Raw genomic sequence first — 15,307 nt, 5'->3', positions numbered from 1 at the left:
GATGGACTGATGAGACAAAGTTGAAGCGTTACCAAAGGGACAGAACGGCTCATGTTCGGAGAACGAGACGATTGGCTCATAGACGACGCCGTTAGAAATCCTGACCTGCTGATTCCAACCTTTTTTTTTTTTTGTCTGAAAAGTCGATAAATGTAGCTGCTTCTGATTTTCAGAGGTAGATGACATCGGTGGATCAGGTTGATCAATGTTTACACAAGTCTCCCAAGATTAAGGATTAAGAAAAAAGGTTTCGGTTCCTTAATTAACATAAAAATGTGGCATGAAAAGTCGACCTGTGTTTCATGTCCAGCTGTTGATGTCAAACCTAAATATTTACAATCTGCAACTAAAATAAAGAAAATACCCTTACAGCTCCCATGCTTTCAGAGGAGAATGTATCCGTAGCAACACCCAGGATACATGGGTGTTGCAGTAAAAATACTGCAAGAGTTTTTCAATACTCTTGCAGTATAAAAATTAGCTTTACTTTCAGTTTTACTGTTTTATTGCGATGTCACAAATAGTTTTTAGCGCGATCCAGCGCTTTCAGTGTGAAAGCTGGATGTTTTTCAGCCTTGTGGTGTGTGTGTGTGTGTGTTTGTGTGTGTGTGTGGTCCAGGGAGCTGGCCCGGGAGAAGGTGATGCGAGAGGTGAAGGCCCTGGCTAAGCTGGAGCATCCAGGGATCATCCGCTACTTCAACGCCTGGCAGGAGAGCCCCCCCGAGGGCTGGCAGGAGGAGATGGACCGGAGGTGGCACAAGGACGCCAGGTTAGAGGGCAGGGTCAGGGGGTCACTGGGGTCACATGCTGTCTGGGAAGGTTCGAGTTGAGTGTTGTCCGGATATATGGGTTTAGCATAGAAGAAAAAAAAAGAGTTTGGAAAATATTTCTGTTTTTGAGCTTTGTTTGTTATTTTATGTCCATCTCTCCGTCTTCTCTTTCCTTCCTTCCTTCGCTAATTTTTTAAAAACTTTGATCCTATTTCATTTTTGTTATTTCTTTTCTTCCTCCCTTGCTTCCCCCATTTCTCTCTTCCTTTTTACCCTTTTTCTGTCCATCAAAACCTTCTTCCCTCTTTTCTTCCTTTTTTATTTTCAGTCTATCTTTTGATCTGTCCCTCTTCCTTCATTCTTTCCATCATTTCATTGTCTTTCCTTCCTTTTTCATTTTTGTTTTTTCTTCATTCTTCCTTTCCCTTGATTTTCCTGCTTTCTTTTTCGTTTTTCCTTTAATCCTGCTTTCTCTAATCCGTTTCTTCAATACTTGTGTCCATCCTTGTAGTCTTTCCATTCTTCCTTCCTTGTTTCTACTCTTTGTTTCCTTCTATCTGCCTTACATTTCTTCTTTCCTTCCTTTTAGTTTTTTCTTCTTTCCTGCTACCTTCCTGTATGTTTTCCACTCTGTAATAAAGTTTTATCCCATTGCATATTTATCTGTAAATTCCTGGTAAACATTGTATTTCCAGCTGGTTTTAAATCATCCTGTCCTGTAGTTCAGCAAGTCACCATTAATAATCCCTCAGAATGAAATCCAGTCTTCCAGCCTACCTGTAGTAATAATAACTCTTCCTCTTCCAGTACCACTGACTGGCCAATGAGCATCCCTGACCACATGGAGGTGCTGTCGGTCAAAGTCCCCGTGTCCAGCTCCGTGTCCCCCGCGTCCGGTCCAGACGGAGACACATCCGTCAGCGCTCAGGCGCTCCTCTCCAACAGCAACGCCGGCTTCAGCGCCAATGACGGAGATGGCGATCTGTCCTTCCAGCCGCTGCCGGGCCACGACAGCCTGATGTCCGAGCGGGACAGCCAAGCCGACCCCGACGCCTCCGACACCCCCAACTCCTTCGAGCTGTGTCCGCCCCGCGGCCCCAGCGACTGCACCTCCTCCTCCTTCGACATCGTCTTCGAGGACTCCGGCTGCGATCGGGATGCCGACGCTGACACGGACTCGGGCACGAGCGCCGCCGGTCCCGGAACGCTCACAGAGAAGAAGAGTTCTTCTTCTTCTCACAGCAGGCAGGAGGAGGCTGCGCCGCCGGCTTCCTCCAGTCCTCCTCGACCGACCTCCCTCACCCTGGCTCTCCCAGCCACACAACCGATCCAGCGCTTCCAGCCTTCCCCAAAGGTTATTACCAAGCAACCAGCTCAAACACTCAGTCGTCCTCTTGTCAGATTGTCCTTGAACACGGCGTCCTTCCTGCAGGTGTACCTGTACATCCAGATGCAGCTCTGTCGGAAGGAGAACCTGAAGGACTGGATGGCTCAGCGGTGCCTCCCGGACCAGAGGGAGCTCAACCAGTGTCTGGACATCTTCCTGCAGATCGCAGAGGCCGTCGACTTCCTGCACACCAAGGGCCTGATGCACAGAGACCTGAAGGTAAAGCCACGCAAAACCTGCACTGTGGAGGAAGAAATGGTATGCATCCTGTGTGTCAGCAGTTCCTAAACCCAGGATTTTATAAGCCTGGCAGGCCTCTAGGCTTTACTTGCGCCCCCACCAGGCTAAGAATTGTTTGTTTATTTATTATAAGTTGTTTTTTATACACCAGCTTCTGTAACCACTGCCAGACTTTACTGGTCTACATACTAACAACTTCAGCCAGTAAAGTGACAAGTCACGGATAAAGGATCGAGAAATTTTGGGCACTTTAATTAGGATGAAATGACTAAAACAATGTTTTCTTTGTTCACCCTTTTTAAGACTTTAGAGTTGGTGTTTAGGTTTGTCCTAGTAATATCTTCCAATAACACAGAGTTACCTAGTTATATTTTCAAATTTCCTGCCAAATTTAAATAGTTTTTTATTCAAAAACATGGTGGGATGACTGCGCTAGCGTTCCAACCACCAGGCTTAGCAAGTTTCCTGTGGGAAACCCTGTAAACCTCAGACAAAAAGAGAGCAGTCTGGATAAATCACTACTGCAGAAATACAGGCCAATCTTCAACTGTCCATTCATCAGCCAACCTATTGAAAACTAATCAATACCTTCCTAATGATAACCAACCACTTTGATGTCTTTCTGTCTGGTTGCCATGCCCACCACAGTACTGAGACTGCCCTGGTCGTTCATTAGCTGTGTTCCCACGGACCTTGTCGTCATGCAATTTGACATTTCGAAAATAAATTTGCTTGCTGGAAACATGCCACTCAGGTCTTCTGGTTCTGGGGATGCAGAGCAGAACCAGAACCAGAACCAAACACGGAGAAGCAGCATTCAGCTTCTATGAACCACACATCAAGAGAAAATTTCCCGACGTCTGCAAAAACAGTCAAAACACTGAGTTCATTTAGATGAAAGCTAAAAACTCCACCACCTGTTTAGAGGTGCTTTTGATTAATAATAACTGGAACATTGATCAACATATTTAATGTTTATTTGCTTGATAACTTTCATGCTTTTGACGCAATAGGATGTTTTAGAATTGGCTGATGTTTTCATTATTTAAATCGCTCTGAACTGCCTGGTGGCTGACACGTGCTGCACAAATCAACTCAACTTGTCCTCTGCTGCCTCCAGCCTTCCAACATCTTCTTCACCATGGACGACGTGGTGAAGGTGGGGGACTTCGGCCTGGTGACCGCCATGGACCAGGAGGACGACGAGGACGAGCCCAGCGCCTTGACCCCCGCCCCGCTCCTCACCCGGCACACGGGCCAGGTCGGCACCAAGCTCTATATGAGCCCGGAGCAGGTGAAGGAAAACGAACGCTGCTGCAGAAGTGACTCTGTTGCAGAACACGACCACGAGACTGACGCCGCCGTGTCTGCTCTAACTCCGCAGCTCTCCGGTAACTCGTACTCTCACAAGGTGGACATCTACTCGCTGGGGCTGATCCTGTTCGAGCTGCTGTACCCCTTCAGGACCCAGATGGAGAGAGTGAGGGTGAGTCAGCAAACACACAGACCTCTAATTATCTCCTGATTTTGAGCCTCGAAGAAATATTCATTACTTATTAAAGGGGCAGTATCATGTAAAATCGACTTTTTTGAGCTTTATATCAGGTTATAATGTTATTCCCTCATCAAAAAACATATCTGGAGTGTTGCCATGGTTCTTTTAAGGCAAATTTTAAAGTATGAAGAAATCCTTTAGTCTCCGTGGCAACCATTCAACTGTGTAAGGCACCTGGTTGGACCTAACACCGCCTTTGAGGCTCAGCTCCTCCTCGGTGGAACTACACATCTCTGGAGCTCATTACAGGAGTTACTTCTCAGAGCAACGCTGGTAAAAAGATTGTTAAATAAAGGAGCCATGTTGTGATGACTTCCTGAAGGCGGAGCTTCAGAAAGAGCAGGAGTTTCTTAAAGAGACAAAGGCCCAATTTCAAGGCGTTAAATTACAACGTCATGTCTCATTTAAGTCTTATTTGATATCGACAGCATAAAAAAAAAAAAAGAAGTTAACATTGTTACTTGATTGTGCTATAAAATGTCACAATCACAATACCGCCCCTTTAAACTTTTTGACATTTAACTATGTCGCAGTAACAAACTTCAGGATATTTTATTAGGATGTTTGTCATCTGTCTAAATAAGTTTAATAATGTGATAAAGCCACAATTGTTTGTTTATTCAATCAGCATTTAATGCAGCTTTCACAAAAATTTTTTAAATATAATCATGTGCTGCTTCTTTTTTAATTTCAGCATATCATGACAGTCGGCCTTCTGGATATGAGAAAAAAACTTTTAACAAAATTGCTGCTTATCAATTAAACATTAGTCAATCAATAAACTCAATCGACTACTTTGCAAAAAAGAGAGGCAAACATTTCAGACTCGAGACATTTACTGAATAATTGCAACTCTTCACCACCCAGATGATTCCCTCCTACTTAGCTGTTATGGTTTGAATCACAAATTAAAGTTTGTGATTCAAACATGATGAAAAGTCCACAGAATGAACTCTTGCTAAATCACTCACAAGTGTTTACCTTCCTCCTTTCAGACGCTCACCGAGGTGAGAGCTCTGCGCTTCCCAGAGCTTTTCTCCAGAAACAACGCTGAGGAGGTGAGTGGTCATCTGCTGCCACCTAGTGGCTGCAAATACAACTAACATCTGTATTCGTCGATTTCTATGGAAGCTTTGATTACAATTTTTTCAGTATTTTTTTTTCCTGTAATATTATCAGAAAGTAGATGTAAATGACCCGTCCACACTATTCCAGCTATGATGTGGTTTTGGATTAATTTATCGCCTAAAGCTCTGAATGTCGCATCAGATTTAGAAGAGCATAAAATCTTTCAAATTTGATGCTTTTATTCAATATGAAGGGAAATTTATAACTTTAATGTGTTCTTAATAAAAACTCAACATGTTGTTTGCGGGGCTGCAGCCAACGGTTTTTAGTAATCGATTATTCAAACAATTAATCGATTCATTGGATTTTAAATTTAACCACTTAAGGTTGTTCCATACTAATATCATAAACACAGTAAAAATACTTGCTTTTCTACTATTATTAGTATTTTTGTTTTTGAAATGAGGAACAAAAACAAACATTTTATTGCCTAAAATGCAGTGACAACATTCCAAAGGATGAATCTGCAGTTAGGAAAAAACTCAACTAGAGAAAAATTCTGTCCTTTTTGCTTGACTTGACATCAGTACAGTGTAGGGCTGATCATTTGATTATTTTTTAACAATTGGATAATAGAAGGTGCTTAATAGGAGATTTTTATTTATCTTAAATGCAAAATATACTTTTTTTTTAACAGTTTTGGCTTAATTTCTTCTCTGACTGTGGCTTCATCAGGTGCCCTTTTTTGGAGTATATACTCCATTTAACAATTGATTGATTACTGAATTAGTTGATGATTGTTTAAATATTCGATTAATTGTGATCAATCGTTTGAGCCCAAGTTGTTTTTCTTGCTAAATCAGACACTGACTCATCCTGTGAGTGTTACAGTTGCTGCTTAGCAGAGTTGTTTACGTTGTAATGAGATTAACATAATCCTGGAGCACAACCTGTGACTCTCAGACTCTTTAAAATGCCGCCACTCTGTACTAGCCAAACTGCATTCTCGACTGCATTGATGTCTCACAAACCGAACATGTCCGCCTCTCTGTTAACAGCTGATCATGGTGCGCAGCATGTTGTCTCTGAGCCCCGGCGAGCGTCCCGAGGCGGCCGACATCACTGCCATGTCCCTGTTCCAGGAGCTGGAGCTGCCGTGCCGGCTCGCCGTCAGGCAGCGCTCCCGCACCTACAGCTCCTCCTCCATGGGCCGCCCCGCACGCCAGGCGTCCTCCAGCTGAAAACGCTGCGTGCGACGACTGCCCGATACGAGAAGCCCCACCCTGCCCTGTCCGGTCACATCGCCATCAGAGAATAGCAACAAAAAACTTTTTAGACGTAGACTATATCCCGCACAGTTAACTCTAGACAAACGCCGTGGCATTGATCGTTCATGCAGCGTTATACTACCCAGCTTTCACCCTTTAAAACGGGGGAAAGTTTCTTTCAAAAGCATTTTTCTTGTGGTTATTTCAATGAAACGAAGGGCAGGTTCTTTTTTTTTCTTCTTTTTTTTTATCCTGCTCTCAGCCAGCTGTGTGTAAACCTGCCCAGTGATTTCTCTGCAGCGTTTACCTCTGATCTGTCTCTAGAAACTGCCTCTTTTCTCACTCTTAACAAAATCATCCTCGACACCGATGCTAAAAAAAAACAAAAAACAAACAGATCCGGTCAAAACGTGCTGCTCGCTCCCAACGTTGAGCCAGTGTTCAATCCCACACCGCTACGCCTCAGGTATGAAGAACCAAGGGGACACTCCTCACTCCGAAGGGGCCTTTGATGCTCGTGCGAACACCGAGTGGTATTCCCACACACAACCTGCCTGATTTGGAAGACCAAAAAAAAAGAAAACATAAAAAAAAAAAGAAGACAACCATCTTTTTTTCATAAAATTTTTTTTTTAATAAGAGATGATGTATTGCATAGAGAGGAGTTTGAGTCCCGTCCGCCAGATGTGACTTACCTTTAGAAAGGGGCCGTCTGCCCTCTCAGGCTGAATGCTAGCGCTAACCCTCGTGTCGTTTTGCATGTATCAGACAGGAACGTGAAGGAATGAATGTGAGGTTGTTGTTTTTATCTTAAAGCCAGTACTTTTTTCTCTGTATAAATTTTCCAGATTAACTCCCGAGGTGCTCAATCCTTTTCTAGCACCTCTTCTTTTCCATTTGTACATAGTTGAAGGCAAAACTTTGTTTATACCCCTTTTTTCCCCCGCTTTGGTTAAGATAAGTTTGACCAATGTTGTACATATCGTAATATCATTGCTTGTAAAAGGCTTTTTTTGTTTTTTCATATTGACCTGTAAGATAGTGTGATATACTGTGAGAGACGAAAACAAAGAGGAGGTTCGCTCTTTGCCGTTAATGGATAGCTGAATGTTACAGTGTGACCCACCCGCCTGGAGACGAGACCACGGTGGTCACCTCTATGAAATTATTCTCAGTGTTTGTTTTCACATGTTTTTGGGGAACCAAGTGGAGAGCGTTGCCTTGCTTTGGAAAGAGAAGAAAAAAAAAAACACCAGAGGGAAGCTTGCAGGACCCGGAGTGCCATTTGGAAAGACAGCTAAGTGTACTTTTCTGCAACCGATAACACACCTCTGATTATGGATGATTCAACAGCCTTCTGCTGGCGATTCCCCCCCCCTGAAACGCACAAAACAAAAACTTTTTTATGGTTACAGTAATAAAGGAAATTGTTTGTTTGTTTTTTGTAGAGATGCACCGAGAATTTTCAGTTCGACGGGCAAATACAAATCTCAAACATCTGGTATTCTTCCGATGTGTGAACACACCATACACAAGAATTGTCAGCTAGTGATAACAGTTCTCAGTGTGGATGTTGTTACTGTGTGAAGAAGACCTAAGGTTTGTCATTTCCAGTATCGGTGGAGCGTTTCAAGGTTCGGCTGCTACATCAGAGCTAGACTTCAATGAGCTCTGGTCATTGACTTTTGTTTAGCCTGTTTTGTAGCGAACGTTTTCAGCTGTGAAAATAGTGGCCTGCCAAAATGAAGTCAACATGTACCCACCTTTTAAATTTGCCCGCTGGAACAAAAAAGTCTGACCAACCAATCCCCATTTTGAAAAGGTCTGATGTGTAGGAGCTGCTGATGGGTACACTTTGTATTCCAAAATCAGATTTTCCAAGTTCACAGTCAAAAATACAACAATAACTCAGCCTAAAATCCAAATAAAACCTTCTGATGAAGACCACATGAATTTTTGGATCTCATTAAGCTCATAGCATATTTACTATAAATTTGAACAACTTGTAAGCATGTACCTGTACTGTTTAAGTGCATCAAATGGAGGAAAAATACATTATTAGCATTTACAGCTATCTACAGCTAGCCTGCGTAGCTAGCTGTAGTTGCACATGCCACACTTAGCTTTAACGTCCTTCCTAAATCTGATCTTTTTTACTTTCAATATAGACTGAGCACTGATCAGATATAACATACACGAGAAAACAACAGAGGTGGTTGTTTTAAATCTAACAGAAAAATACATCATTAGCGTATAGGGGCTAACTATAGCTAGCATCATGACAATTAGCAACTCCAACTGATGTCCAACTTGAATTCCACACTTGGCTGCAATGTCTTTCCGAAATGTAATATTTGATGTTCATACAGATTGAACACTGACCTGATATAAAATATGGGGGGAAATAGTGGAGTTAATTGTTTTAAATCAAACTTTAAAACAACTAACTTTGGGCTAACAACAACTAGCATCATGATAGTCATTTTTACTGACGTGTGGCTAAAATGCTTTTGATCCGTTACTTTCAATAAAGATTGAAAACTGACCTGATATAAAATATAGGGCAAAGTAATGGAGTTTAAATTCAACAGAAAATGAAGGATAGTCCCCATTTATTAATTGAAGCGTATGTTTATGACCTTCATTCGATTTTGATTAATTTTTCATATTGCACTTTGAAAATGAGGATAAATGTTAGTTGATGCATTTACAAACCTAAAGTAGTGTAATCTTTGCACTTTTGATGCATTTAATAAATGGCGTAAAAAGAAACCTGAATAAATCTGTGCTCAGATCGGTGCATCGCTGCAAAAAAAACACACACACAAAAACAGAAGTTGAGTTCTGCAGCTTCCCTGTGTCGCAACAATACAGCATTTCCATAAAAAGAGTTGGTTGGTACTGTTTTATCCCCTCTGCTGTGTCTGTGGGGGACCTGGACCTGATGACGGTTGTGTAATCCACATGGCCTTTGTTTTAATGCGCTGGAAGAGTCACATGACCTGATTTTTGGAACTACACACAAACTGTTAGCTGTAGGTTGTGCTTTCTATGATTGTACTTTTCTAAACACCTCTTTTTTCACAATGAGTGCAGTTTTTATTATTATTATCATTCTGCAGGGTTTTTAGATCACGTTATTCTTGACTGTGTCAGACGGAGGAAGTCAAACTGATGGTTTTTTGTTCGTTCATCTGGTCAGTTTACACACGATGATTCAGAGTTGTAAAATTATCACTGTTCCCAAATTTAAAGAAGGCCCACCCTGTTAAAAGTGGAAGCTGGGTGGATTTTAAGTGATTTCGCCTCGTCAAAACCAAACCCTCCTGGTGTTGTTTTTGTATGTTACTATAATCCTTTTCTGACATTTTTTAAAAAAAAATAGAAATATTGTTGCAATTTTTCTCTTTGATTACTGGTTTATATTTCACGAGAGGGTTTGGAACAATCATTCCTCAGGAGTTTTTGTTTCCAGAATGAATTTTGCTCCAAATACATGTTGGATAACGGGACAAACCTTCACAACTGTATTCGACTACATTAGTAAAATACCGCATCATCTTTGTATACTGACTGCAGCATTGCTGATTGGTGGATTAACAGTCATACCCAGAAAATGTGATCCCATCCTAAGTTTTCCGTCCTCGTTTGTTTTCCATAAACCCGAGTAGTTTTCTCGGATAAATTGTTCGAATGGAAACCAATTCCACTGCGCGTCTCGAGCCTCTGCCTGCACACGCAGACGCTTTGGTCTCTGTGCACCAATCCCATTTCTCCATCTGTCCATGTTGAACTGTAAATATGTCGATTTGGTTTATTTATGTTTCGTGGGCGGATCAATCCTTTGTGGGTTGGCGTTACACTGAGCGCTTCATGCCATGGAGCGCATTGGAATACGACTTCTTATAAGTCTGAATTTAATAAACTGTTCTATACAATTTTCACAGTTGTGTGTGTCATCAGTTTTGTTGGCCAGTTAAGGTTCTGACGAAGTACTTTCTTCTAATATCAACCATGCTGTTTGCTTGCGTTTGGCACAAGAGCCATTGTTAGCATGTCTGTCTAATGAAATTAGCGCTGCAGAAATTACCTTTATGGTGTCCTGAATCCAACTGATAATATTTGACTTAAAAAGTGATGTTCGTTGCTGTCCTGCAAGAACAAAATGGACAACATTTTCAAACCCCCCCCAAAACATTCAGTCTTTAGATGCAAAAAGTCTTGAAGCTGAAACATCTGCAAGAAATGAATTCAACTAATATCACATTATTACCCAGATCACTTAAGAGGAACTAACGCCACTCTTCCGATTAGCATGACTAGCTTTGTATCCATTACAAATGTGTATGAAACTTTGTCAATATTCCGCTAATGTAAAAAAAATAAAATAAAATCCCGCAATTACCGTGTTTCCATTGAATGAGAAACACAATTCAAATCTCATATGAATAATTTTGTTCACGCACCAAGTCATTAAAAGAAACAACACACTGCACCATAATCCTCCGACCACTTCCTGTCGTTTTCTTCTTCATGGTTTGCGCCAGTGGCAACATCCGGTTGTCGATCATGTGACTCGTGTGGTGCAACATGAACCAATATCAATATTGCTAGAAAAACCACCTCATCCTAGAGCCAAAACTTTTTATTGAAGAACGAGAGTTTTTTTCCTGAATTGCCGTGTTTCCATTAAGCAAATTCATCTTCAAAATGTCAAATAGCCAAATTCTATGGCCGATGGAGCTGGTGTGTAACTTCTTTCACACATTCAAAATAATAAGAAGAAATGGCTCCTAAACAATGTGAAGGCTCCATGGTGGAGTCAGCGGCCTGACACTGGGTAATTTTTCTGTGTGAGCCTTTTATGTAATGACTCACCAATGGATGTTGGCCCGCTGTTTTTCAGCCCTGAAGCCAGTATGAAAGGAAGAAAGAGTGCCAAATATCTTCTCTGTGTGAAATTGTTTTATTTATAAGGTTCTATGAGGTCAACACCATCAAGCAACAATGGGAGATTGAGGGCGAGCCTGCACACCAGCTTCCAAATACTTTTTCATGCAGAGACTTGGTTGATAGTTCCCTGGCATTGCTGAGTGGTGTTGATAAAACTAGCTCATGTGCATTTAAAGTTAGCCACACAGGTACGAAGCTCACCACTTCTCTAGCTAGGGGTGAAATATCTCCCTGTGAGTCGAGGACCTGCACGGCGTTAATTGCCACTGTGGTGGAGTTGGACTTGGAAAAACCTCTGCAAACCAATGTCTTCTTAGCTACCGTGGTTTAAGGTATTGCTGCTTTATGAAGTTTTACTACTTGCTAAATCGGTGTAAAAGTGCTGCTTCTTCACAGCAGCACTAGCCGACTTTCCGCAAGCTGGCAGACAAACCGTATGGTTGGGGTCAAGCCTCTGTGGACTGTTTGGCTTTGCACACTGAGGTACCGGTAGTCAACAAGCTTCTGAGTGAAATGAAAATGTTCTTTGAATTATTACTGATGCTACGGCAGCCCCTTTGACAGTATACTGTGAGGGTCTGGGCCCCTACTGGTGCCATTCATGCAAGGCTGACATAAATTCAAGCTTCTGACAAGGTGTTCCCCAAAACATGATCTATGAAGGAGAACCCTCTAAGTCACTCAATCAGTAAAACTGAAATAAGTCAAAATGTATGAATATGTAGACTCATGACTGTGCATGGATAAATATTTTGTATTTTCTTATCAAACAGCATTTATGCAATGAATCTACAGTGTAAAATGTTGACCTTCGTGTTAACCTCCATAGTTCATTCTGTCATGTTGGACTAACTCATCTATGGCCCAAACCCTGACTGACGCTGAGATTTTTCCCAGTCAGTAATGGATGGTGGAGTTAAGGTGTCTTCTGTCTGGCCAGATGTTGTCTCTGAGGTTGAGCAGGGATTTTTCTTCTTAATCCAGAGCAGTTAACTCTTTGGGCTCCGGACCACAGGAGGGTTTAACTGTAGTCTAACACTACAGTTAACTTTGGTGTTAACTTTGGGTCCAAGATTACAGAGTGAAGATTCTGAACAAAACTAGGTACGTATATTTAAAGTATGAGTTCTGTTTGCTTGTCCAACTGCGTTGTTTAACCCTGTTTAGCCTTAGTTTCAGTCTTTTCTTTTGATCAGCCTTTTTTGGTGTTTGTTTAGTTATTGTTGGTTATAGTTATTCATGTTTTCCCAGCTTCTCCTGGCTCCACTGTGCCATCTTCCCCTCTCTCTCCCTCGGCCTGCCTTCTCCTCCGCCCTCACAGCTGCACCCAGTTATCAATCAGTCCCATTTCATTGTTCAAGCACTGACGGTTCCAGTCTCCTTCATTCCTCACTGGATTTTTCTGTTACCTCCTTGTACCTGGTTCCTGTTTGTTCCTGCTCTCGCTCCCCGTGTCCTCCCTGTTGCTTTGTAACTCATTGTTTTGTTATTTTCTCATTAAATATCCACCATCTACTCGCCACCTCTGCTTGCATTTGGGTCTGATCCTCACAACGACGCACCATGACGATACTGATCATTTCCAAACTTTTGGCTACAATTTCCTCAGATATTATTTAGTGAAGGTTAGTCTCTAAACATCTATGTTTTTTTTTTGGTCTTATTTTACATCAATCCCAAAGCACTGCACTGGTCCTCATCATTTCTTTCTTCGTGTGCAACAAGTTGATCCACGTTTGATTTCTTTGATCGGGCTTCACACATGGCACTGGTTCTGTGCCTCTCGGTTAACCCATCACTACCTGTCTGCCTGTCCTTGCACTAACTCAACACTGATCAGCACACATAAGTTGCAAAAATGTGATGTCACCACATTTTTTGTGTGATGTGACCAGGTCAGATTATTATTTTTATTTTTTCTGACCTTTGTACCACAAACACATGTACACTGTTACTGTTTTGAACCCGTCTGGTTACAGTTTCAGAGGGACAGAGTTTTCTGGCATTAGATAACACCGGCCGGCTTGAGGCAGAAGTTAAGCTCAAGGTTAATCGAGGACACGTTAGGACACAGAGTGAACATTCAGTTCAGCTCACCAACTGTGTAATCCCACAGACAAAGACCATTACTTCAAAAACCAGGCTTTGTTTGTGCCAGTGGGGCTGTTACCTGGGGCTACGCTGGTGCCTCAAATACAGAAATATTACTTTTGACTGAGCCATCAGAGGTTCAAATCCTGACCTTTGACCCCTTTGTTATGTCTTTCCCCCCATTCTCTCTCTGCTCATTTGAAGTCTGATTACTGCGAGGGACGATTAATGTACTTTCTCTTATCAGGTGTGGTCTTTGTGCAAAGGTTCTTCATAAAACATCAAACATGACAGCTTGCTTGCTTTCTTCCCCTCAAGCCTCCCATGTCAAAATAATGCAACTCTTGACCCTTTATTCAAATTATACATATATATTACTTGGTATTTTTATACTTTTATCTTTGTGTGAAGCTACAAGACTCAATTGCGTGTCACTTTGCTGCTGTTGCACCTGAACTTTCCCAAGTGGGGACAATAAAAGATATTTCTATTCTACTCTACTATCTCTTTAAACAATAAGGGAAACTCCAGATGTTGATGATAAACAGGTTAGTCAACACATTTGAGTTAGCTGGAGTCACACCTGTGGATGTGTTTTAATTCCACACCTAGAACACCATGCTTTTTTTTGTTTGTTTGTTTGTTTTGTACCGGTGGGAAAGTCCAAAGAAATCAGCCGAGATGTCTTGAAGAGAAAAACGGAGCTGCAGGACTGTGGGTTGTCTGGAGGAAGACAATTACTTCACAAGAAATATTAAAAATGACAGATTTCAGTTTGCGAATGCGCACGTGAACACTGCTGGCCGTAAACGTATCTGACACCAACCCTGCCTGGTGCTTTGGATCCTGTCAGCGGAGAGCGAACCTGAGAGCGACGAGGGGAATGTGTCGAAGCTTGTTTGGCATTTCTGCCGGGGTAGTCTGAGTCACTGCTGCTGTTCTTCTGATTGGTTGTTAGGGAGAAAACTACAAAAGAGTTTTTATCTGCAATATTCTGTTCATCAAGTGAGTCTGTTATATCAGCCTCTAAATCTGATTATGCTTTATGTTTTCTTTTTGATCAGCTAAACACAAACCCACTGCCTTTCAGATGAACTCACGATTCTTCTTCTTCTTCCACCAACTTTCTTTGTTCTAACTTGAAAAGAACTTCGCATTAGTCATAAGCTGGAATCAATATACCTTCAGGAATTTTTTTTTTTTTACCCCTCCAGGGGATCTTTTTTGTGGGCTCTAGTGTCCCTTATAGTATGCAACAGTAGGCTGACAGGAAACTGGGAAGGAGAGTGGGGAAGACATAAGGCCGCGTCGAGGACTCAAGGCCTCCTAATATGAGTCGCGCTATCCACTACGCCACCGCGGCACGCCCTACCTTCAGGAAAAATTTAATTGTTGAAACTGGGTTTTTTTTGTTTTGTTTTTACAAATAATTGAAAATAAAAAGGCAGCACAAAATGGCAAGTGATAAAACATATGGCTTTACCAGGTGTTTTACGTTTTCATGTCTGTATAATAGCGTTGTATGATAATTGTTAAATGATTTTGTCCAACAGCTACTTATTTCTTTCCCAGTTGTTAAAAGACTTCCTCTGAAACATCCCGTGGTCTTGAGAAATCCGATCTCCCTCCAACTCGCGACAGTTACAAACAATACCTAATAAAATATAACATTATAATATGTAGCCTAAGCATACGTTATTTGAACGTGAAACGTTAGTGTTTACATGAAACTGTAAGCCATTAAATATTTTAGCTTGAAGACCTTCTCAAACTAAAATATTTGAAATGCAGGGCTCATTCACGTCAACTGCATGTTTTTTAACTGAACATCAACAGCATAATCTCAAAACTACCGAGTTGAATGTCGAAATTATGACTTTGTATCTCATAATTATGACCTGTTATCAATTATGACTTTATCTCATACGTTTGACTTGGTATTTTATGAGTTTGAAAGAGTGAATGGTGTTCATAT

The 15,307-nt window shown here is 41.6% G+C and overlaps 1 protein-coding gene and 1 long non-coding RNA gene across 2 annotated transcripts in view; one reads left to right on the top strand and one right to left on the bottom strand.

Annotated features, from left to right (window-relative positions):
- eif2ak3 (eukaryotic translation initiation factor 2-alpha kinase 3) overlaps nt 1-10,230 on the top strand; it is a 39,189-nt gene extending 28,959 nt beyond the window's left edge. The window contains exons 12-18 of the mRNA XM_028001595.1: nt 620-769; nt 1,578-2,124; nt 2,203-2,376; nt 3,518-3,691; nt 3,782-3,883; nt 4,948-5,010; nt 6,079-10,230. Of these exons, the coding sequence (XP_027857396.1) occupies nt 620-769; nt 1,578-2,124; nt 2,203-2,376; nt 3,518-3,691; nt 3,782-3,883; nt 4,948-5,010; nt 6,079-6,261 (1,393 nt within the window). The 3' untranslated portion in view covers nt 6,262-10,230. The remainder of the gene's footprint in view (nt 1-619; nt 770-1,577; nt 2,125-2,202; nt 2,377-3,517; nt 3,692-3,781; nt 3,884-4,947; nt 5,011-6,078) is intronic.
- LOC114134812 (uncharacterized) lies at nt 7,289-15,183 on the bottom strand. The gene is made up of 2 exons (XR_003593470.1): nt 14,705-15,183; nt 7,289-14,514 (listed from the first exon to the last, which is right to left on the bottom strand). It is a non-coding gene; the product is annotated as an uncharacterized LOC114134812 (long non-coding RNA).
- Between the last annotated feature and the right edge of the window lie 124 nt (nt 15,184-15,307).

The sequence above is a fragment of the Xiphophorus couchianus genome, chromosome 19 (assembly GCF_001444195.1).
Source record: "Xiphophorus couchianus chromosome 19, X_couchianus-1.0, whole genome shotgun sequence".
NCBI lineage: Eukaryota > Metazoa > Chordata > Actinopteri > Cyprinodontiformes > Poeciliidae > Xiphophorus > Xiphophorus couchianus.
The sequence above is the reverse complement of the archived record's forward strand: the minus strand, read 5'-3'. Positions and strand labels throughout refer to the sequence as shown.